This window comes from Paralichthys olivaceus, chromosome 17, assembly GCF_024713975.1.
Source record: "Paralichthys olivaceus isolate ysfri-2021 chromosome 17, ASM2471397v2, whole genome shotgun sequence".
Classification (NCBI taxonomy): Eukaryota; Metazoa; Chordata; class Actinopteri; order Pleuronectiformes; family Paralichthyidae; genus Paralichthys; species Paralichthys olivaceus.
Genome location: NC_091109.1, coordinates 364,482 through 387,250, shown reverse-complemented (window position 1 = coordinate 387,250; position 22,769 = coordinate 364,482). Strand labels below are relative to the sequence as shown.

At 44.1% G+C, this 22,769-nt stretch overlaps 3 protein-coding genes across 11 annotated transcripts; 2 read left to right on the top strand and 1 right to left on the bottom strand.

The window, feature by feature from the left end:
- Positions 1-714: 714 nt before the first annotated feature.
- med1l (mediator complex subunit 1-like) lies at positions 715-7,565 on the bottom strand. 9 transcript variants are annotated; one of them, XM_069512081.1, is made up of 18 exons: positions 7,299-7,565; positions 6,804-6,848; positions 6,590-6,681; positions 4,967-5,042; positions 4,830-4,884; positions 4,518-4,644; positions 4,410-4,438; positions 4,239-4,310; positions 4,081-4,173; positions 3,867-3,943; positions 3,701-3,787; positions 3,472-3,607; positions 3,233-3,357; positions 2,968-3,089; positions 2,205-2,403; positions 2,025-2,120; positions 1,740-1,842; positions 715-1,515 (listed from the first exon to the last, which is right to left on the bottom strand). In XM_069512081.1, the coding sequence occupies exons 3-18, from the start codon at positions 6,677-6,679 to the stop codon at positions 1,164-1,166; spliced, it is 1,839 nt and encodes a 612-aa protein (XP_069368182.1). In that variant the 5' UTR covers positions 6,680-6,681; positions 6,804-6,848; positions 7,299-7,565; the 3' UTR covers positions 715-1,163. The 9 variants fall into 9 exon arrangements, with proteins under 9 accessions (XP_069368182.1, XP_069368184.1, XP_069368185.1 ...); XM_069512083.1 differs by having other exon boundaries at positions 4,081-4,155; XM_069512084.1 differs by having other exon boundaries at positions 3,472-3,592; positions 4,081-4,155.
- Positions 7,100-13,688, top strand: ralaa (v-ral simian leukemia viral oncogene homolog Aa (ras related)). Its single transcript, XM_020087420.2, has 5 exons — positions 7,100-7,238; positions 9,154-9,386; positions 9,486-9,694; positions 9,988-10,162; positions 10,258-13,688. The coding sequence occupies exons 2-5, from the start codon at positions 9,273-9,275 to the stop codon at positions 10,378-10,380; spliced, it is 621 nt and encodes a 206-aa protein (XP_019942979.1). The 5' UTR covers positions 7,100-7,238; positions 9,154-9,272; the 3' UTR covers positions 10,381-13,688.
- Positions 13,689-14,246: 558 nt separating this feature from the next.
- On the top strand, positions 14,247-22,221 carry cdk13 (cyclin dependent kinase 13). Its single transcript, XM_020087414.2, has 14 exons — positions 14,247-16,289; positions 16,629-17,195; positions 17,313-17,459; positions 17,544-17,683; positions 17,770-17,940; positions 18,026-18,215; positions 18,329-18,385; positions 18,475-18,576; positions 18,685-18,762; positions 19,009-19,125; positions 19,216-19,347; positions 19,434-19,627; positions 19,928-20,428; positions 20,762-22,221. Exons 1-14 carry the CDS (start codon positions 15,160-15,162, stop codon positions 21,454-21,456), a joined length of 4,221 nt encoding a protein of 1,406 aa, XP_019942973.2. The 5' UTR covers positions 14,247-15,159; the 3' UTR covers positions 21,457-22,221.
- Positions 22,222-22,769: the final 548 nt, after the last annotated feature.

Here is a 22,769-nt window from a genome sequence, read left to right as displayed (position 1 = left end):
GTTTCAATCTTACTTGGCTGTGATGACAAAAGGAGATAAATTATTTGGGGGTTTTGTTTAGTTTAGATACCAGATCAGTCAGAGTGGAAACCCCCACATTCATTATTATGTGTTTTCCCGTTACACCTCATTAATATTTAACCAGTTAAGTCATCACAAGTGTCTTCATCCAGATTCTTTCTTCACCAATCAGATCCCAGACACACGAGCTCTCATGTATTCTAAGGATAAAGGCTCAGTGACAGAAGAGGAGTTTCACCACACATGCTGGAATGTTTCTATAATTAGACGTCATACAGGTCATTGGATATGTCGACGTGAACGCAGGACAAAAGCAGTTGTCAGCTGTTGACAGTCGACTTTAAATCCTGGATACGTGTTAAATTCCTTTGTGAATGCACACAGACAACAGGTCTAAAGGTTTAACAGTGATAAATGTTCTATTCCGACCTGAAGGTTATATATTAGAGAGACTTTTCTTCTTCCATATGATGGAGCTTCACGTGGCCACATTTTTCCTTCAGAGCATCAGATGTCTAAATATTTGATCGTACACAGACAGGTGGTATTTGTGTTATATTATATATCGGTAGCCGTCTTGGCCGACACCCAGGAAAAGCAGAATTGTGCTCAGCGGTAATCAGGAGATTTGTTACTGTGGAGTTTTCATTCCACTGAGGTTTTCAGCTCCCACACATTCACAACAAACGTCAATTCTTTATCGTGCAAAACTTTATTTAAATGCTTCAGAGCTATAATGCAATTCCAGATTTTTCCTCTGCTTCTTATTTTGTTAAGTAGAGCGTTGATTTCTACCATCAAGAGCGTATTATGTGCTTTATTTTCCACAATGTCTGACTGGCTCTCAGGGATCCCAGTCAACTGGGATCTTGGCTGTCTGGGAGAGGTCAAATGCCAAACCTCAAACCTTTACAGGCAGCAATCTCTGCCACACTGGAATGCATAGTAAGAAACACTTCAGTGCTTTGCAGGAGATTCAGGAGCTCATACCCGAAAAAGTTCAAACTGCAAACAGCCAAATTACTGAGACTTGTTTTAGGGGTTGTTTTTGTGCCCAATTAAAGCTGCTTAACAAACATTCACTCAAAGCTAAAAATATGTATAATCACACATCATTAAACACTGTGGGCGTCACTAACATTTTAGCTGAGCTCCGACAGTTGATCATTGCTGCTCATCCACTGTGAAAACACATCAGCAGCACTGAACGTGTAAGGGACAGCAGGACTGGTATTTATTTCAGGGAGAAGCTCAGCGTTGGCGACAGACATGGGGTAGCAGGCGGAGCCAGAAAGACTGGAGCTGTCCTTTGCCACAGCTGCACCCTGGGACTCTGTCACGGTGCCGTTAGCGTCCGTCACAGCAGCACTCGAGGGAGATGAGTGGTCATTTGCAGCCTCTGTGGTGGCCGGGCGGTCGGAGGAAAGCGAGGCAGAGGGGAGTTCCCGGAGCTTAGTGTATAATGTGCTCAGGGTCACAGGGATGGACATGCACCTGAATGAAAAACACACAGAGACATCAGATAAAGAATCCAAGGCAATGATAATACAAAATAAAATATAGCTACTTTCTCAATGTTATAAAGTCCGTGCAGAAGTGAACGTGGTGTGGAGCAAACCACCAGGGGACAATTAAGATGATTTGGCAAGCGGTCATATCCTCCACCTTTATTTACAGTCTATTCTTCAAACTGAAGGAGGAGGGAAGGTTAAACGTACCTCTTCATTACAGTGGAGATGTGTTCATCCAAGGTTGGGTCACATGTTCCTGCTCCAAACAACCTGCAGCTGATCTGATGAGCGTCTGATATGTTCACTAACACTGTGGAAAGAAAATGAAAACTTTTATTACACAGTATGGCTCATAATGATTATTTTTTTTAAATAGTGGAACAGGGACATTATCATTTCTTACAATCTCAGTTAAATTACATTTTCTAATCGATCAACAGTCTAAAAAATAAGTTTAAAACATCAAATCTTCAAGTTTGAGAAGCTGCTTACAAACAGCCAGGGAGTCAGTGTGGGGCGGGTGGAAGGTCACAGAAAAGCTGGTGTCAGACTCTGGAAGGACTTCGAAGCGCAGGTCACAAACCGAACCTGATAACAAGATTCATCAATGAAACATGACAGGACCACGTCTCCAGATGTACCTGCAGCTGGATGATGTAAAGCTCCTCCTACCTGGAAGGGCCCTCTGGGACGTGACACAGCTCCTCAGCAGGGCGTTAATGACACACTGATGGCGCAGCAGCTCCAGGGTAGCCGGGACGTGGGCGGGATGGGTGAAGGGAACACTGTCCATCACTGCCGCTCTCTGTGCGGGCGCCTGCCACGCAGCTCCAGGGACGATATAACTGTGCATCACACCACCAGGAAGAGGCTGAAGAGAAAAAAATTAAAGTATTGATCACTTACCATCTTCCCAGAGATGCACAACTGATTTTTAAACTGCACAGTGTATTTTTTAATATCTCAAATCCTATTTTTACTACATTTATAATATATTAATATATCATGTGAATACAGTGTCATTATCTGCCTCATGTTCTCAATACTGCTGTACTGCCGCAATTTCCTTCTGGGGATAAATAAAGTATATAATCTTTCCATTACTTTGTGCAAAGCAGGTTATCTTATCACCAAGAAAGCAACCATTACATCTCTGCGTTTATCTGGACAAAAGGGTGGATCCAGGCATTTTTTTAAATTACTTTCTTTAAAGAACGTTTTTCACATTTACACCAATTTCCATGGAGATAATTCATCCATCTTTTGAAAAAAAAAGTAAATTCTATGTGGCTTGACTACATTTAAGGAAACTGTTAGGCCTCGGCGGAGGTGTGTGTTCTACTGAGTGCCATTCTATTATGTCTATGTATTACATCTAAGTCTCATTATTTAACTTTACACAAACGTGTAGATCTTTCAAACAAAACCTACATACCACAGTAAAAATAGTATCCTGCTCATCTAATGTCTCCTCATTCTGGTTTGCACTCGCTGAACCTCGCATCAGATGCTTGGGTAATGGTGCCCACTGCAGGTCAACATCTGCTACAGTCACATCTACGAAATATCACAGAGGAGGAAGGAGAGTGTAATGGGGGGGGGGGGGGGGGGGGGCTGCATAAGAGCTGCTACTTCTAAAAGTACATTTTAGAAATGTTTAACATCACATATTCATTTTGTGTAGTATTTTCTTCCCACACCTGTAATTTGGCTCAGCTTCTTCACAAAAGATGTCAGCACTGGTAATGGCGGCTGCAGTTTGAGGAGAAAGCAGGCAGGCAGCGTCTCGTGCGGCGCCTCATCCAGCGGCAGGAACACGGGGAAACTGCCACAGGCATTTCACTACATTAACACTACTGACGGTGACATTCACGTTCACTGTGGGATGGAAAACGAACAGTAATCCTGGCGAGCGGGAGATGAAGCGGTGACACGTTACCCCTGCGGATCCAGCTGTGGAGGCTGCGGGATCACACACGCCATCTGAAGCTTGTGAGGGAAGTCGCTGACGCCCACGGTCACCTGGGCGGCCTGGACAGTTGCCTTTGGATCTGTTATTTCTGTAAAAACAAGAGCTTTAATAGGGAAATCTATTTGTTAAAAGCCTTTTTAAAGCTTTCACAAGGGAAAGCGCCTCAGATCTATCAGTAATAATTTTGGTTTATCACCCAAGTCTGCTTTGTTTGGCATCTTAGGTGAATCTGTTTTCTTCCAATCAGTCGGGGTCATGAAGAACTGGATGGTCAGGGGGCAATCTAGAATGATAAAATTTAAAATATAAACAGATAAGTAAATGTTGTATGTGTTGATAACTGTTGCATTTTGCATCTGTACCTTCTTTTCCAGCTATTAGACACCCAATCCTGCCATTGTTAATCATGTCCATCTGAGGGTCACAGTCTTTATGTGCCCTGAAAACAGACAAACTATTGATTACACTGCACAACTAATAATTTAAAAAATTGATTGATAAAGGTGATGTCTTTAAATTTTTCCTGCATCAGAGTATGAGATTGCACGACATCATAATTGAGAATATGTTGCTCACCTTGGCAGATGTGATAATTGCTGCAAGTCTTTCGAGAGGTGTTGTAGAGATGCAAACAGTTTTAATTTGGTTTCACTAGAGGAAACATAAATACTGAAATGGATTTGGTGGCAAGATGCTCAAAAATTCTGCAAGATAAAAGTCTTCTGAGTGCATACTTGTCTCCTGGGATGTTGTACTGGGTAAAGAGGCCTGATAACTTCATGGAGAACTCAGCAAAGTTCTTTAACCTGCGTGGATATTCAAACAGTTCATTAAAATAGCTTGTGTCAAATTAATCTCTGTAGTTTAGAGACAAGACTGAATTTTACCGTCGCTTTCCCTCTTACCTCAGCAGCTGCAGAAGAGACTCGCTGGACTGTAAAGCAATCTCACTTAATTAACCCACAGAGTAACAGGGACAATGATGTTAATGGCTTGTTGGACACAGCACTTACAACGGGGGCTGCTCCCTGAGGGGCCACCTTTACCTCCTCCACTCCCCCACACGCCACCAACACCACCTCCAGGTAGAATAAGTCTGCTGTGAGGTAGCACGTGGCGTCAGTGATGTGGAAGCCCATTCTAGACAGGAAGCAGGAATATGGAAATAAATCTGAATCAATTCTGTAGCTGACCTATAATATGAAAGTTTTACTGAGCAACAGCGCCCTCTGCAGCCAAACATGGTGATTGATTGAAGAGGAGTATAGAGATACATCTGTTCAATCATAAGAGCAAAGACAAATATTGATACGTCAAATCTTTACCCTTGTTGTTTGGCTATTATTTCCAGACGATGCCTCATGGTATTCATAGATGACACTGAAAACACACAGAGCCTGACTCACTCTCAGGTAAAGTGAAATACTGGTACTAGAACATCATCAGTGTACTTATTATTTACCGTTAAACTCGTCCTGGAGCCGTTCCAGAGTTCTAACCAGCGGCTCACAGGGTTTGGATTCATCTCTGGATTTCTCCTATGAGGGGACAAAGGCAAGAAGAGAAAAAAACCAACAATGGACCAGTTGTGCGTCAGTGTGATGCTTGTGTAAACAATCTTTGGTCCCATCCCGACATGACGTTACACACAAGCTGCATGATGGCAAAGGGGAGTGTTGACATTTGGACGCTTTGCACTGTGGGAGGCAGCGATCTGTATGTACCTGCCTGTCCCAATCCCAGGTGCACTGCCCTCAGTGATTAGTTTTAGGCAAAGCAAAACCGGTCCTGCAACAGCATTCAGCTTTATTTATATAGTGCCACTTTACAGAGTATAATCAAGACTTGATAGAGGGAGACACCACACAGTTCAGGCTGGAAACTAAATGAAAAGCCAATAGATGCATTAAACCTTTGTACCACATATCTCCTCAGAGCATCAAATATTCAAGTCTCTTTTACTAGACTCCAGAGACTGACCTCTGCCAAGCTCCACTCGGTTTTAATCCAAAAGTATTATCTACACTGCTGCTCCACCCATGACAAATCTAGAGACAACTGACCCACCCTCTCCTCCACAGCCTCAGCACACACGAAACAAGTTACAAGAACAATTGTTAGACTTTCTGTTGGGTGGAAAACACACTGGAAACTATGAAGCTTTGCATGTTTGGACTCTTGAAGCTAGGCTATCGAAAAGTGGAGCCACCACCACCACAACAGTCTCATTAAATTCATTCAAACACTCAGAGATATCAGTGAATTATTTATTGGGAAATTGATGAAAATGTCACAAAAATACCCAATCTCATGATAAATACATTGTTTTTAATCCTGAAGGAAATTCTTGTGCCCAGTCTGGCTCCGAAAGTACAATAAAGAACAACAGAATAAAATGATTGGACAAATATATAACTATACAAACAAGATAAGAATATAAATATATAAAAATTATAAAAGAATAAACCAAAAACTAGACTCAAATAGGATGTGAAGGAAAAACCAAAACTGGGGGCACAAAATTTCCCATGTCTCATCCTTCCACCAAGTTTCTCGGAAATCTAGGGATTTTTTGCATAATCCCACGGACAAACAATCCCCTCGGCAGAGATAACCAGTGGAGCTTAATGTAAATATTGTAAAAAGGTGGAGACTGACATATCTTCCTAAATAAGAGGCCACACCAGGCTAAGGTCATAAAGCAGCTTCCTTTCATTAATGAGACTTCAAACAACTTGTTTCTAAAGGTTTCCTGCACGTATACGTGTCATGATGTTGACAAGAAGTGAATTGACTGCTGATCAAACAACAAAGATGTGTGTGTGTTCCAGGACAGATGATCTCATTCACCACACACACAGTCACACCAGTTCCTGACTCACAGCACATCATCATGTCACTGAAGTCATCCAGAAACCAGTCTAATAACTGGGATTAGCACTGTTCCTCCACACACACAGAGCAGATAAGGGGAGATATGATCCTGCAGATGAGGGTTTGGGGTGATCGCCATCATTTTCATTGGAGAGTAAAAACCAAACTGTGATAATTTGATTAGAGACCATGACTGAAATGTTTGTCTCACCATGCATCTTCGCACCAGCTGGAAAGTGTCATTCCAGGACTTTTCTGCAAACTTCAAGTGCAGCTCAGAAATGATGGACTTTCCTTTCATCTCTGTAGAAAACAAACATGTTTCACACTCGTTTCTTTAATTTTGGGGACATTTTCACTGTCAGAAACATGTATTTCAATAAAACCAAACAGTCACTGATGTGATCATGATGTGGGGACATTACCTGGCTCGTCTGGACAGGGTCTCCTCCTGAACAAACGTGGCAGCACTTAAATGCAGATTAACCAATTAATCAATTATCTTCCAGCACAATCTGCTCGTAATCTCTATTGTTGTGTGCAGAGATCATTCAAACAATAATCTGAAACTCAGTTTAAATAATAATTAAAACCCCTGTTGCATTCACACACACACACACACACACACACACACGCACACACGCACAGTAAAGGTGCGGTTCTCCCATGCGGGCGGGCGTTGCCACCGACCGGATCCGAGCCCGCAGGACGTGCGGAGAAACCAGTCTGCTGCTAACGGAGGTAGCCGAGGAGCTAACCATGAGCTAACGAGCGGCTAGCCGGAGTCCCCTCAGTTCGCCACCGTGGTTCAGCCCTCGTCAGACGCTTCTTTGTGGAGGAGAGCACGGACACGTTTCCCGGTAGGTGATGCTTCACACTCACGGACACACACAGACACACACACAGACACACGCACTCACGTATGTTGTTGTTGGGTCACGTCCGCATCGTTTAGTTGTGATTAGCTGCTTGTTAGCTCCTTTTTTTGCGTTTATGCGTATGTATGTGTGTGTGTGTCTGCTCCAGCTAGCCGGCTAGCTCGGAAGGAGCCGAGTTGAGTTCCCTCTTATGGACAACGTGGTTTTTAATGAATTTATATTTAACGAGTCTCCGGAGCCGCTTCCTTCACGGTGAACTTCCGCAGACGCTAACCTGCCCCGGTGGGTTAGTTAGTTAGTTAGTTAGCTTGTCAGCTAGCAGCGCGCACCGTAGCTAACCTGTCAAACCAGCGGCTACCTCGCGGTTATTAAACGGTTGTACCCTGATATTGATAATTTATATGTTCATACGACATGTTTGTTATCGGCTAACACTGTTCATCGTCTCACTGTAACCCTCGTTCGATTAGCATTAGTTAGCACTTATTGCCAGATAATGATCCGCTGGTGGAAGTGTTCATGTTGTGTGTTTTGTGCTCATGGTTTTCACCTAAATTTCTGTTATTGACAATTATTTAATCATCTCAATCATACAACTTCGTATTGTAATTGATTGATTTAAATAGCTCTGCACCTAAAAGCCTGTCACACGTGGACAGATGTGGGTAAACACACAATTACATACTTTGCACAATCCATTCTCTTGTGTTTACTTAAAGCATATTTATTATATTTCATTTTTGTTTCCTAGTTTTATATTTGCACAAATACACCACAGCAAATTCCCTGCATGTGTAAACTTCCCAGACTGTGGACGTCGCAATGGTTAAAGTAAAAGGACTTTGTCTTAAGTACTGAGTCATAACATTGACTTTCAGAGTCCAGGCCTGTTGGCTGTATTCCTAGAGATCGTAAAAAGACATGAGCACACACGTCTGGACATCATGTTATTCCCTGGATCACTAAATCCATGTGGCACATGTCCGATTTTATCCACAAGAGTTTGGAAAACACTGCCAGTAAATATTTATATCTTTGCTAAATGGCCTCCACAGGTTCCTCTTTGGCTTTGTGTAATTTATAGTTTCTTGCTGACCTCTTCCATCTTATTAGGTTTCTTTAAAGGACGTCACACGCCTTGCATATTTTTTTGGTGCTGCCCCAGGTTGGCTGCAAAATAGCCTCTGATTTGGTGTTGGCTGATCTATGAGACTGATCACGAATGCAACATTTTTCTTTAATGAGATCTAATCCTTGGACTTCTTTGCCATCTTCAAATCTTCAAAATGTTTTCAGACATGAACTCAGACATGAAAATTGGGTCTGGACATTTAATCCCTAGATTAAACTGAATCAGACGCATTCTTAACAACAGGAAAATGTCCATAACAACTCGTCTTTCCAAGATGACATCTTTGTTGGTCTTTTCTACGTTTTCGAAATGTCATTGACACGCCCACCTGCTCACTGTTTTCCAGACACTTTCCCTCACTTGGAATGTTTTAAACACATTTTATTAGGGGACTGTTCAAGAGAACGTTGAGTTCAACTGACTCAGACATTTGTGTTCTCAATACAGCCCCTTCGGAAAATATCAGGGTCTTCAGTGCTTGTCTTAGAGCAGCTTTAGGGACATGTCATTTTACTGCAGGAAAGGAATGATGATGGAAATTATCATTATCCTTCAGTATTTGCTATAAAAAAAAAAGGGACAGAGAATAATCCCCTGCACTACATTTGCAGCGTAATGGCTGTTTCTCCTGGTTAAACATTTTATTGCTTTGAGACACAGTGATGACTTTGCAATCTAACTGCAGAACTGGGATCTAAAGCCCCAGAGGAGATGATGAAACATGTCGTGATTATTTTCGCTCTTTTCCTTTTTCTGTCTCCCCAGGACTTATCATTCAGCTCTTTGTTGCCGTCCAGACTGATTTCCCCCTCTTCATTTCACAATCCTTCCCTCCACCTTGAGCTCTCTCCCTTCCACAGTCAGATCTCTCCGCACACAGAGCCATGGCAGCTGCTAAGCCGAAGGGGCAGAACTCCCTAGCCCTTCACAAAGTGATCATGGTGGGCAGCGGAGGAGTGGGGAAATCAGCCCTAACCCTCCAGTTCATGTATGATGAGGTGAGCATCTTAAACCACAGCTGTCCAGCTAAAATTCATCAAGGTTTTTTAGGTGCAAATTTTGTTGTGTAACGAATCTCTTTCTCCCCTGCCTCATAGTTTGTTGAAGACTACGAGCCGACCAAAGCCGACAGTTACAGGAAGAAAGTGGTGCTGGATGGAGAGGAGGTACAGATTGATATCCTTGACACAGCTGGACAAGAAGACTACGCAGCCATCCGGGATAACTACTTCCGCAGCGGCGAGGGTTTCCTCTGTGTATTTTCCATCACAGAACTGGAATCGTTCGCAGCAACAGTAGATTTCAGGTACTTCTGATTTTTGTTTTCATCAACATCCCTTCTATTATTATTCACTGGGGAATTTGTGAAAATGTCAGAAGATAACATCTCCAGCAATCTTAAGGAAAGTGAAATACATTCTTGGATCTATCCCAAAATTTACTGGGCTCTTTTTTGCCCCATTCTTACAAGTCATGTGGAAATCCCTCCAGTAGTTTTTGCAAACCTGAAACCTTGTTTTCTGTGACAGACTTACTGCTGTAAGTCAGTGTTTATTTCTTTGCATAAATCACGGCTGAATGGCATTTCCTCTTTTACAGAGAGCAGATTCTGCGAGTGAAAGAGGACGAGAATGTTCCCTTTCTCTTGGTTGGTAACAAATCAGACTTAGACGACCGACGGCAGGTCAGCGCAGACGAGGCGAAGGCACGTGCTGAGCAGTGGGGCGTGTGCTACGTGGAGACCTCCGCCAAAACCCGTGCCAATGTTGACAAGGTTAGTCTGATCAGCAAAAGATAAGAATTGACTTGGCAAAGGTTTACTTGTTTCACACACAGCAGAGAATTATGATCCCTTTTTATTTTGTACAGGTGTTCTTTGACCTGATGAGAGAGATCCGGGCGAGGAAAATGGAGGACAGCAAAGAGAAGAACGGGAAGAAGAAAAGTAAAAGTTTGGCCAAGAGAATTCGAGAGAGATGTTGTATTTTATAGTGGTAAAAGAGAGCAGGGTCACTGCTGCTGTACATACACATTTCTCAGACTTTTACATTTATTTTGTGCCCATACCTGACCATGACTTTCTGTTCCTGGCTAACAGGACATCTGACCGTGTGTCAGGGAGTAGTAAGGTGGCACGTCATACACCATTTATAGCTCTAACTTTTTATGTGCTGACACTCCAAATAACTTATGTACTCTCTTCTCTTACTCTGACCACATAACAGAGCGTTATAAATGGATGGTGTTTTAATTTAGGCGTTTGACAAGAGGCTAAGCCCTGAAATGTCACACAACCTTTCATTGTAAAGTTTGATGTGTATAATATATTCAGACAGCTGTGCAGTGCGAGTTCCATTGGAAAGATTGAATTAAAAGTGTCAGAGCTGAGGTTTAAATGAGGGGAAAATATAACTGGAGCTCTACTGGAAAGTCCCACTTCATATAATTAGTCCTCGGTCTTTGGTAGGAAGTGTTAACAGAAGTTCAAGTGCCACCTAGGAAATGTACATTACACTGGGAAATCCTGAAAGCATTTTAATTGAAAGATAAGTTCTTAAATTCAATGCTACTTCCATTTGTTGTTTTACACTTCAGTTTCACTCTGTGGTTTAGTTGCCAACACTTATTTTTTAAAGTCAAAGTTATTCTTTCTTATCAACCGATGTAAGATAGACACACTAACGTTTCCCTTCCCTCCCCCCCTCCGGTCACTTTATTGAGTCTTTTCAAATGCACAAACATCATCGATCATAACCTTTCGGACTGTGAGGGATTTTACTACACTTGACATTTTTTCAATTCCAACATTTCAAAATGTTTTACCTCACGTGGCTAATGGCTTTCGTTGCCTTTCTTTGCGATTAAGGAATCCCTGGTGCTCTGATAAACGGTGATTCCATAACACTACATCCTCTTCAACACATCTTCATAAATATAAATGGCTTCCAGACATGTTAACATTTCTATTTCCAGTTTCTTTGCTCTGACTTTTAATTCCCCTCATTTTTAATCTAATGTGTTTCTTGTAATTGGGTCTAGGTAAGTAGGAATAAATTAATGTCAAAACAGAATGCAGGCGTGATGGAAGGAAAGTGGTACAAAAAAAAGACCGTCCTCTCGGTCACCAAAGAAATACGCTTGATAGTACAAATAAGTGCCCACTGTTTAATTCAAGTCAATGACACCTTGCTGTGGTGAGCGTCAGAAGTAAGCACTGCAGTGTTTCTTTGTGAATCAGACAGAGGCGTCACAGTGCATCACTGTTGCCTCTCTGTCCATTGTGAATGTGAATAATCCCAACATGCTCATCCTGTTTGCCTGTAAATCTTAGGCTGCCGATGATGTGCGGAGTTCATCCAAGCTCTGTTTTGTTTACCTTTTGTTATATTCTGTGCAAGTCTCCCCTGTGTGACAATGCTGTTGTGACATCTTAGTGAGATACCTGATGCTCTTGCTCATATGGGTGACTAACTTCACAGCCAGGTGAAGATGATAACAGTGTAAGGATTGGAAAATGAGAACATGATGCGTGATTTCATTTGAAATTATAGAGACCAAATCACACCATGAAATCTGCCCCTTAATTCTTTTAATGTCCTATTTGTGACTATGCTATTTTCACCAAACTTCTGACTTATTTAAAGTAATTTATTTTATTAAAGTCCTTCCACTTTTCAAATTTTAATTTCCCTTCACATTTCACTCTGATCCAGTTCAGGGTCATTAACGCAAGAGCATTTGTGTGTGTGTGTGTGTGTGTGTGTGTGTGCACTGCCGACAGCAAGAGCTGTACATTTACATTTAATGACTTTGGCAATCAGTAGGATGCCCAACACTAGAGTCTATGCAAAAAATATTGTGATTTCAAAGTGGATAAAGAGGGGATCAGTGTCTGCAAACTGCTTTTAGTGAGACTGGGGGCAGTAGAAGCACTTGAAAGCTTTTATGTGTGACCACAGCTTAGAAGTTGACTGGCACTCAGTAGAGCATATGCCTCCGCCAAGGCCCAACCGTCCCCTCAATTTCAATCAAGCTGCACTCAAATTGCACACACTCATAGATATCAGTCTCCTGAACATGTCTGATTTTATTCATCAAGGTCCTTGATTGGGAAATTGGTAAAAATGTCCAAAAATGCCTTCTCACAATGTTCAATAATTCCTGGATCTGCCCCTTTGTTCAGATCTTCACCAAAATCTAATGAGTCCTTTCTTGACCCATGTTCCATCCCGTCATTGAGTTTCATGGAAATTCGTTCAGTTGTTTTTTTGTGTAATCCTGCTGACGAAAACAAACCCAACAAACAGGGTTGAACACACAACATCCTTGGCTGAGGAAAAAAAAAAATCATCCAAAAGTTGTGAAGCGTGCAGAAGAATGAGAAGCATAACACTGTCTCAAATGATTTCATGAGTTAATAGAAGAACGCTAAAGAGTCTTAACGCTAAAGATTGAAGGCTTTGTTTTTATAATATATGTCTGTGTGTTAGTTGTATAAAAAGATAGTGATGCGCAGGAATGTCTGTGGCGTTTCATATTTACTGAAAAGCACATTGATAGAGTTTTAGAGGGTGAGACTGGATATGTGAGACGAACTTGAGCCCAAAATATGAGGAACCCGTGGCACCAGAATGTTTGGAAAGTCGTTTGAGATATTTTAAGGGCTAACCACCAGTACCACGATTGAAACACCCCTGATAGTTAAAGTAACAGGCACAAAAACAAACACATAATGTCAGGATCACAGCCTGTTGTGTATGTGATGTACCTATCTGAGCTTATGTCCATTACGTTTAAGTGCTGTGTGTCCACATCGTTGAGAAGCTACTTTACTCAAAGTAACCACCATAGTGCTCGCTTACTCCAACACTGGCTTAACAGCATCTCACTCTTGTTTTATTGCTTTTCTTCAGAAGCAAACACGATTCATCATCCTTCTTTATTCTTTTCTCCTCATGAATATTTTAATAGACTCGATGGCCCAAATATTTTCAACTGGATACTGAAACAGATGTTTGTGTGAAAGCTAAGAGCAGATTGGCTGACTGGGTATTCAAATAACTTGTTTTAGCCTTTTATATAAATACCTTTGGAGTTTAAAATAAATGGCTATCTATGTATTTTGATTGGATGGTTGTACGTATGCCATCGGTGAAATGTTTCCTTCATGTTTACTTATTTTAAACATAACCACTAATGTAGCCTATCTGTCTGTGAATGCAAGAGGTGATGCTTACATTTCAATTCATTTTTTGTGAGTTATTTGGAAATGGCAAATAAAGTGGATATTACTAATAATACTTTCCATGTTTCTTCTTTTTTGTGTGAAGATCTGTCTTGTTTCTTTTTTTAATCAGTTAATTAAGGCAGAATATGACCTTGATAAATTGTCCTTGTTGCACTATAATATGTTTTCACATCTTGGTGCAGCCCACATCCACACTGAGACTTTGTTCTCCCATATTCATTTATCATCATTATCTTTAACAGAAAGCTTCACATTTATGTTTATAGATATTAAATTGTTGTCTTTATAAATTGAGGTGTAATTTGGATCCTCTTATACAGAAAGTATTTATTATTTTAATCTTATACGGATCTTATACGAAAACAATTTGTGCTAAAAGGTGAATTTAATTTTAATTTTGAAATCATTTGAAGTGTAATTGGTTCCTTGTCAACATCAGTAAACCTTGAAACACAAACGTTTATTTCTAAATAATTGAATTCCTGTGTATAAACCATATTTATATAAAATCTATGATATAAATGACATAAACCATAAAACTGGTGGAACTGATGGAGGAAGGGGTTTCCCTTGGCGGTGACGTGGGCCCGGAGCTGATGACGCAGACGCGTGTGATTGGCTCGCAGGGAGTCACGGGAGTTGTAGTTTTAAAGCGGTGCGGGCCTGTGAGCTGCGCTGTTAGCTTCACTGCGAACACACTTTTCATTTGTGGGAATAAACTCCGGCGATTGTCGAGCTGTTCCACGCGGAGAGACGAGCGCTGCTCCCGGACAATGCGGTTGTCGCCGCGGGCTGAGACTCGGCAGGACGCGCGGGGGCGGACGTGTCTTTGAATGACGCTGTCGTAGTTTGCCTCGAACTCCACGCAAAGGAGAAAAGAAAGCTAACGGTGCTAAGTCGCTAGCGGGCTAGCGGCGGCGGCTTCAACTCGCGTGTTGTCCACTTCCTCGTTGCTCCAGTGTGATGATGAGTGTGATGGAAGGAGGCAAGAAGTTTGTGAGCAGGAGTTTGTTGCTCTCCCGTTAACTCCGCTCCGTGGACGGATTCGCCCGCGTTCATGCACCGCGACATTCCGGGCGCTTTCACCGCGGATTGGAATGTGTAGCTGGACACAGCTAGTGGAGGCTAGCTGGCTAAACCGACTAGCATTAGCTGGCAGATCTGGGAGATGTCCGTCCTGGAGCACAATGGCTGAGCTCCGACTGGCTCCATAAGTGAGATCCGTATTGTGGACTGTGCGCGACGGAACCTGTCGGCACCGAGTGTCGTGAGTCACCGCGAGGAGTCACTCACTTTATTTTGACCCGACACCCTGCTAGCTTTGTAATGCTAACGTTAAGCCTGTGACTAAGCTAGCTGGCTGGCTGTGTTAATTGTGAAATAGCTGTAGCTTCAGCTAACTAGCCTGTTACAGAGCTAGCCCAATGTTTTGTTCCGCGACACAACGGGGGACATAGTTTAGGAAAAGTACTTAACTTAAAGGTTATTCTCCACGTGACATTATTTTTTTGCGGGGGAGATAAATGCCTAACTCGGACGTGCTTCGGGAGGGTCGGGGACGGAGCCCCTCGGCGCAGAGAAATGCTAACAGGCAGGACAGGCGGAGTAAACCGGGGAGCGGTGCTGCCCAGCGAGAGAGACACCGTGAGAAGAGGCGGTCGTCGGCTTCCAGGAGAAAGAAACGCAGACAGACCAAGGGGAGAGAAGCGTGGAACACCGGTACAACAGAGGGCAACGACCGGAAAAGCACTTTCGACAAAGAGGTTGAACTACGGACGCTGGTGGAGTATGATGACGTGAGCTCCCAGTCTGAGCGGTTCTCCGGGAGCCCCTCTCCCAAACTTGACCCCCACGCTGACCGGCTCTCCGTGGACCGGCTCAGCGACTTCGGTGACTGTAACGGACCAGCATCCCCGACCAGGAGTCAGCCGAGAAACCGGGAGGCAGCGAGCAAGGACGGACAGACGAGAGGAGCATCCGAGAGGAGCAAGCAGGAGAAGGAGTCAGGGAGGAAAAAGGAGCGCCAGAGCCGGGAGAGAGACTCCTCCAAGGCTCGGAGTGGAGGTGGCATCAGCGGCTCCAAGAACCACAGAGACACAACGAGGGGCAGTGACAGAAACGGTAAAAGGACCTCTACATCTCAGCCCTCCCAATCTGCAGAGAAAAAGGATTCAAAGAGGCACAGAAGTAAAACAAGATCTGATAAAGAACCCCCGTCTGCGTACAGAGATGCTCCACAATCTTACAGAGATGACCGTGAAGACCTCAGGGCGTACAGGAGAAGTCCTGGTTTTAAAACAGAAAGTCCCTATGGGACATCCTACCCCTACAGCTACCAATCTCCTGGTGGTTACAACCAGCTGATATCTAGAAGAAGTCCAACTTATGGGAGCAAGAGACTCTCTCCCAGTTCAACATATTACAACCGGGACACTGATGTGTATGGGGCTTATGGGATAACAAAGTCACCCAGTTCATACTCCAGCAACAAAAGGAAGAGATCCCCGGCGAGCCCAGCGAACTGGCGAAGGTCACCAAGTTATGGCCGACACAGTCCGTATGAACAAGGAGAGTTTGGTTCAAGTCCTTATGGAAACCGCAGGAGATCAAGGAGTCCGTACAGGAAGTCCTTGAGCCCCAGTCCAGATGTCAGGTGAGTTGTTAAAAGTTTGTTGCCTGTGTTCTTATTGTTTGGTGACTTCTTGGCTCTACCACATTCAATAAAGATTTGGTGTGAAGCAGCTTTTCTCAATTTTGTTTGAAATTGTTGCACAATGGAAAGAATGATAATAATAAGTAAAATTTTCTCATTTTCTTTTGATATTTGTTGGTGTATCTATGTAAAACTCCCAAAGCCATTGACCAGCCAGTCCATTAAGTCAGATAAAAACTTATCTGGCTAAACTATGAATTAATGTAGATGACAGTCGTGTGGAAAAGTTTGTAATGTAGAAGCAGAGATGCAAAAATATGTCCTTGTCTTTTTCCCCAGGCGATCTGCACGTTCACGTAGCAGAAGTCCATATTCATCCTCAAGGCATTCACGTTCCCGCAGCCGCCACCGTCACTCCCGCTCCCGCAGTCGCCCCTCCAGCCTGTCGCCAAGCACGCTCACCTTCAAAACCAGTCTCGCTGCTGAACTCAGTAAGCAGAAAAAGGTGAAAGCTGCTGAAGCTGCTGCCAAAGCCAAGAACTCCAGCAACACATCTACTCCAACCAAGGTTCCCTCATCTGCTCACCAACCGAGCCCTAAGTTAAATCATGCTTCCAGAAAGGGCCGTCCTCCCTCTCCACCTCCACCAGAGAAAGGTCCCAGGACACCAACGACCATCCAGCCGCAGTCTCCCTCTGACAGGACATCCAGGAAGACCAGCGACCATCAGACCAGCAGGGATAGGGAAGGAAAGGGGAAGGATGACTCTGTACTTCGGGACAAGAGGAAAGCACCAGCACCTGGACAGAGCAAAGACAAGGAACGAGCCACCGGTCCACTCATCTCTACTCTATCATCGCTACCACTGCCCCCAACTGTTCTGGAGCAAATGGATAAAGCAGACGGGTATGTGTGTGTGTTTAGTGTCAGTTGAACTTGAATTGTATGCATTTTTTCACTTGATTGCAAAGACTTAATCACACTCTGTCCGTCTGTGTTTCTTCTTTACTCTGTCACTATCAGTTTGCTCTCAGGGAAGAAAAAGTCAGAGAGAAAGGCTCGCCCACTTTTGACCGACTTGCCTCTCCCCCCTGAACTTCCTGGTGGCACGTCCTCCCCTCACAGCCCATTCGATGACAAAAAGTCTCTAACACTTCGCAGAAGACCCAAGTATGTTAGGTCGCATTGAGCGCTCGATCAGCTTTTCCTTTGCTACCGTTTTCATGGTTGCGTGTATTTTCTTGAACTTCACAGAATTTGCGGCCCAAGATATGGTGAAATCAAGGAAACGGAGATAGATTGGGGCAAACGCTGTGTGGACAAGTTTGAGATCATTGGAATCACTGGGGAAGGCACCTATGGACAGGTGTACAAAGCTAAAGATAAAGACACTGGTACGTCTGTTGAAACTCTTCATATATATATGTGGAGATACGCTCATGATCTAGTTTTGAGGACCAGTGTTTTTCATGTTTTACAGCTGAGATGGTGGCTTTGAAGAAAGTTCGACTGGACAATGAAAAAGAGGGCTTCCCAATCACGGCCATCAGAGAGATAAAAATTCTGCGGCAACTCAACCACAAGAGCATCATCAACATGAAGGAGATCGTCACAGACAAGGAGGATGCTCTAGATTTCAAAAATGATAAAGGTAAACTTTGGCGTAGTAGCTGATCCTGCCACACAACAGATTTCTATGTGGACTTTTTAATGACTTTTTTTTCCTTCAACCTCAGGGGCTTTCTATCTTGTTTTTGAATACATGGACCACGACCTGATGGGTTTGCTTGAGTCTGGCCTGGTTCATTTCAACGAGAGCCACATCAAGTCTTTCATGAGACAGTTGCTGGAAGGTCTCGATTACTGCCACAAAAAGAACTTCCTGCACAGAGACATCAAGTGCTCAAATATTCTGCTCAACAACAAGTAGGTCTTTGGGATCTCACACAACTCAATGAACATCGTTTCAGTGCTTTATGTTTTCAAGCGTGTTTTTCAGCTGGATTTAACCAGTGTTTTTCTGCTCTCTTCCTAATCAGAGGTCAAATAAAGCTTGCAGACTTTGGTCTCGCTCGGCTGTATAACTCTGAAGAAAGGTGAGCCTATGTTATTCTTGTAAGCTCCACTTATCAAACATTCTTGTCCTTGTATGTGAATCAATAATAAACTACATTCTCCCTTTTAGTCGACCGTACACAAACAAAGTGATCACACTATGGTACCGACCCCCAGAGCTGCTCCTGGGAGAAGAGAGGTACACGCCGGCCATCGATGTATGGAGCTGCGGGTAAGGACAGGGCTGATAAGGACTTTACATATGTGACTCGCTTATCTATGACACTGTGTCATAGGTTTGTTCTCATAATCACGAGTTATCTGGTTTTGTCTGTCACAGATGCATTCTGGGAGAACTGTTCACAAAGAAACCCATTTTCCAAGCTAATCAGGAGCTCGCTCAGTTAGAGCTTATCAGGTAAGTTTGTGATGAAATGGGTGAAGATTTAATGCAACACTTTAGTTTAGAATCTTTGGCTGGTTCCCATGTAGTGACGCACCAACTGGAACCACAAGAAATCAAGTCTCTCCAGTTCTCTGGGTGTTTCCAGTTATTCTTTGATGCTGTTCCTAGGGAGTCACTGTTGCCTGCTGTGTCCACAAGTTGTTGTATTCTGCTTCAACCAGTTCATTTCTTGTAATTTCATGTTTCTTCTACTTCTAGTCGGATATGTGGCAGCCCCTGCCCTGCTGTGTGGCCCGATGTAATAAAGCTTCCCTTCTTCAACACCATGAAACCAAAGAAACAGTACAGGCGACGGCTAAGAGAGGAGTTTGCTTTGTAAGTCACTGTCCATGATGTCTCATCATATTTATGGCTTGAGACCTCCAGCAGCACATCTGACTGTGACCATGTGCTTCTGTTGTTCAGCATCCCGCTGTCTGCCTTGGATCTGTTCGACCACATGTTAAACCTGGACCCCAGCAGGCGCTGCACCGCCGAACAAGCTTTGGGCAGCGAGTTCCTCAGGGATGTGGACCCAGATAAGATGCCCCCACCAGAGTATGTTTCTGTTCATGTTAATTCTACAACCAAGACGACAAAATGCTTCACGTGATCTCACCATGTTAACTTCTCCATTTCTTCAGTCTTCCACTGTGGCAGGACTGTCATGAGCTGTGGAGTAAGAAACGTCGACGACAGAAGCAGATGCCAGAGGAACTGGCGGCCCCTAAGGCGCCACGCAAAGAGCTGGGCCTTGACGACAGCCGCAGCAACACCCCCCAGGGCTTCCCTGCTCCCGGCGGCATCAAAGCTCCAAATGCAGCTGCTGCTCTGCTTGGTGAGTCTGACTGTTATTTGTATTTGTCTTATAGCTTTGATTCACACTAACCTGTATGGAGGGTGCTTGGGAAATAAATATTATTTAAGCATGTTCACCAAAACATTTCTTTCTCATAAGGGTTTTCTCCCTATGATCAGCCCCAAAAATATGTCAGTCAGGCTGTAGTTATAATATTATGTGTCAAATACATAAACTGCAGTTTTCAGTCAAATCCCAGTTAAAGTTGAAAGCTCCAGAATTGAACCCTGGATTTATAGTATTTGTCACAAAGGTTAAGAATGTTTTTTTTTCTTACAGACCCAAAGGGTCCAAACTCCCAGTTGACGCAGGAACAACTAGCGGTCCTCCTGAACTTCCTCGGCCAGCCCAAGAGCACAGTGAACACTGCCCAGTTTGTCCAGTCCATGAGCACAAAGGTCAACCAGGAGACGTTGCAACAGCTCTCTAAAGCCCTGGGCCCCACCGACCCTGCGGAGCCTCCTGCTCAACCTACACCCGTCAAGCCTCCCCAGCCCGCTGCTCCTGCAGGAGTGCCCCGCACACCCCCGATGCCTAAGCCCCCTTCACCTCCCATGACCGCGCCATCAGGTATTCCAGAAGGAGAGGCTGCGGCCGCCACCCAGACTGCCATGACGATGCTGCTGGCTCAACTCCTCAAAGCCCAGCAGGCTCAGAGGCAGGAAGCAGGCGACGCCGGAGAAGGAGCAGAGAGCACAAACTCTGCAGGAGCTGCACCGGGAGGAGTTCCGCTACCTCCAGAGGTCAAACAACCTCCAGAGCCCAGCCCGGTCTCTCCAGGTAACCTCATAAACTACAAGTTTTCTTTCTACGCTTGGTCCTCAAAGCAATTTTCTGTTTTAAGAAGTTTTTATCCACATGTCCGTAGCCGGTCATAACCCGAAGAAATCATGTATAATGAAAGCACATGGTTGACAGTACGTCAAGTAAGAATAAAACCAGTAAAATACTTCATGGTATCGTCAATTATAATTACTGTGGAAATTGACTTCGTCCTAAAGATTTATTGTAAGAATCAGAGAAATTCAATGGCACCAACACAAGCTTGAGGAAGAAAAAAATCAAACAGAGAATTTACAATGCAAAATCTGATGTTATAATTTTGTTCTGTAGTGTCTGAGGTTGGTGGTATGTCCATCCTGCCCCCAGACCAGAGACCACCTGAGCCTCCAGAACCACCTCCACATGCAGACCTGGACTACCGGCAGCCTCCACCTGAGCCCAAGATCGGCCACGCTCCCCCCATCGCTGCTGGTGGTGGAGGTGACGGTGGGAGACCTCCAGAGCAGGACTACCCCCCTCTCCCTCCCGCAGAAGGACCTGGATATGGGGGCGAGTACAGCCACCCACCACCTCCACCCTTCACGCCTGCAGGGTTTGGCGACAGCTTTATGGGTCACATGCTGGGTGGAGGCCTGCCCCCACACACTCTTAGAGATGTGTTCAGTGGACCTGGCCAGGCTGCGAGCTCCTCTTCCGCTGTGGGGGTTCTAGCCCCGGCCCACCCAGACCCCTTCCCCCAGAGTGGTGGAGCCTCCAGACCCAGCATGGTTTTCACCGGGGACAAGGACCACCGCTTCGAGTACAATCACAGCCCCCTGCCTGTGGAGGGTCAACCCAACCCCGGCGCCATCCACCTGTACAACCACGCCATGGCTAGAAAGGATGGCATACCTCCTCCACCCATCCCAGCGCCGGGACAACCCTGGGGCTCCCCTTCTCAACACGGGGCTCCACCACTACCCCTGGGCTTCGTCCCACATGTGAACTCAACAGCAACTATCAGAGGACGAGGACTGCCGTTCTGAAAGACTGGAAATGTGAAATGGCAGATTAGTGACTGTGGACAAAAGGCTGTAGGACTCTGTTTGGAGCCTGAAGCCTCTCAGGCCTGACCTGGAGATGCACACTCAGTTTGTAATAACTTAAACTCTGTGTTAGGCATTGTATTCCTCCTCAGTCTGGAGTACATTGCAGGAGGACAGCTGAACAACACCGGAGGAGCTTTTCTTGCTCATACCATTTTCATATTGTTTTGTAATCTATTCTGCTGTCTTTTAAATTAAACTTTTACCTTTTTTGAGTGTACATTTCAAATCAGGCTGAATTTTCAATCTCTACCATGGCCTGTCTGTAATTACTCCAGGGCAGACTAGTATTAATGTTTTGCACTACTGACTGAAAGTAGGCGGAAACTATTTTAGCTATGAAATGAAATGATGTGCTCTCCCTGCACAATTAGGAATATGACCAGTAACGTAGTGTCCTTTTTTAATGACCATTATTACGTTGAAGCGGTGGCGGCTCAGTCGATTGAGGTGCAGGACTGTGAGATCCAGAGAGACTGAAAGCACTTGGAACAACTGCAGCGAATCAGACCTAACGGAGAAAGGCTGTTTTCACTTTCAATTCCACTTGCCTTTTTGCCAGTAGTTGTTGTAAAATCATGAGCAGAACACACAAACGTAACCAGAGTTCAAAAAGGAAACTGTCTTTTTTTTTTTTTTTGTACTAAAACGATTTTCCCCTCCTTCCTCCTTTGGCAAATGTTTATTAAAGAAATGCCAAATGTATCATTGTCTTTAATTACACTCATTGTGTTTTGCTTTGTCTTTGAACATGTCGTCTGCACAGATCACACCACTAGATGGCAGTGTCAGGTCAAACATCACTTTGACGTTTAGGGCTGTGATGGTAGTCGCCTGTCAGTGTTTTCAAAAAGACAACTGGGGCTAATGTGGTTCTGGAGGTAGAGTGGGTCGTCAGCTAACCAGAGGGTGCGTATATAAACAGGGTGTGAGTGCGACTTGTGCCATACAGCACTTTGAGTGGTGAAGAGCTGTATAAACACAGTGGATTTAAAGTCTATTACTCAAAAACAACAGAACCCAGCCAGCGATTACACCGGCGTTAAATCTCGACACTTAAACCAACATACATGATTCATGAAGGGGGCGGGCTCCTTGAGTGAGTCAGTTTAATGCAAATAGACGTAATTTTGCTGCGACATGAAAACTGAGCCAGGCCGACGTCTCAAGGGAAGATGGAAGCACACGTGAAGTGCCAGACAACATAAAGCACACCCTCTAATGTAGATGCAGCAGTTTAACTGTCAGGCACA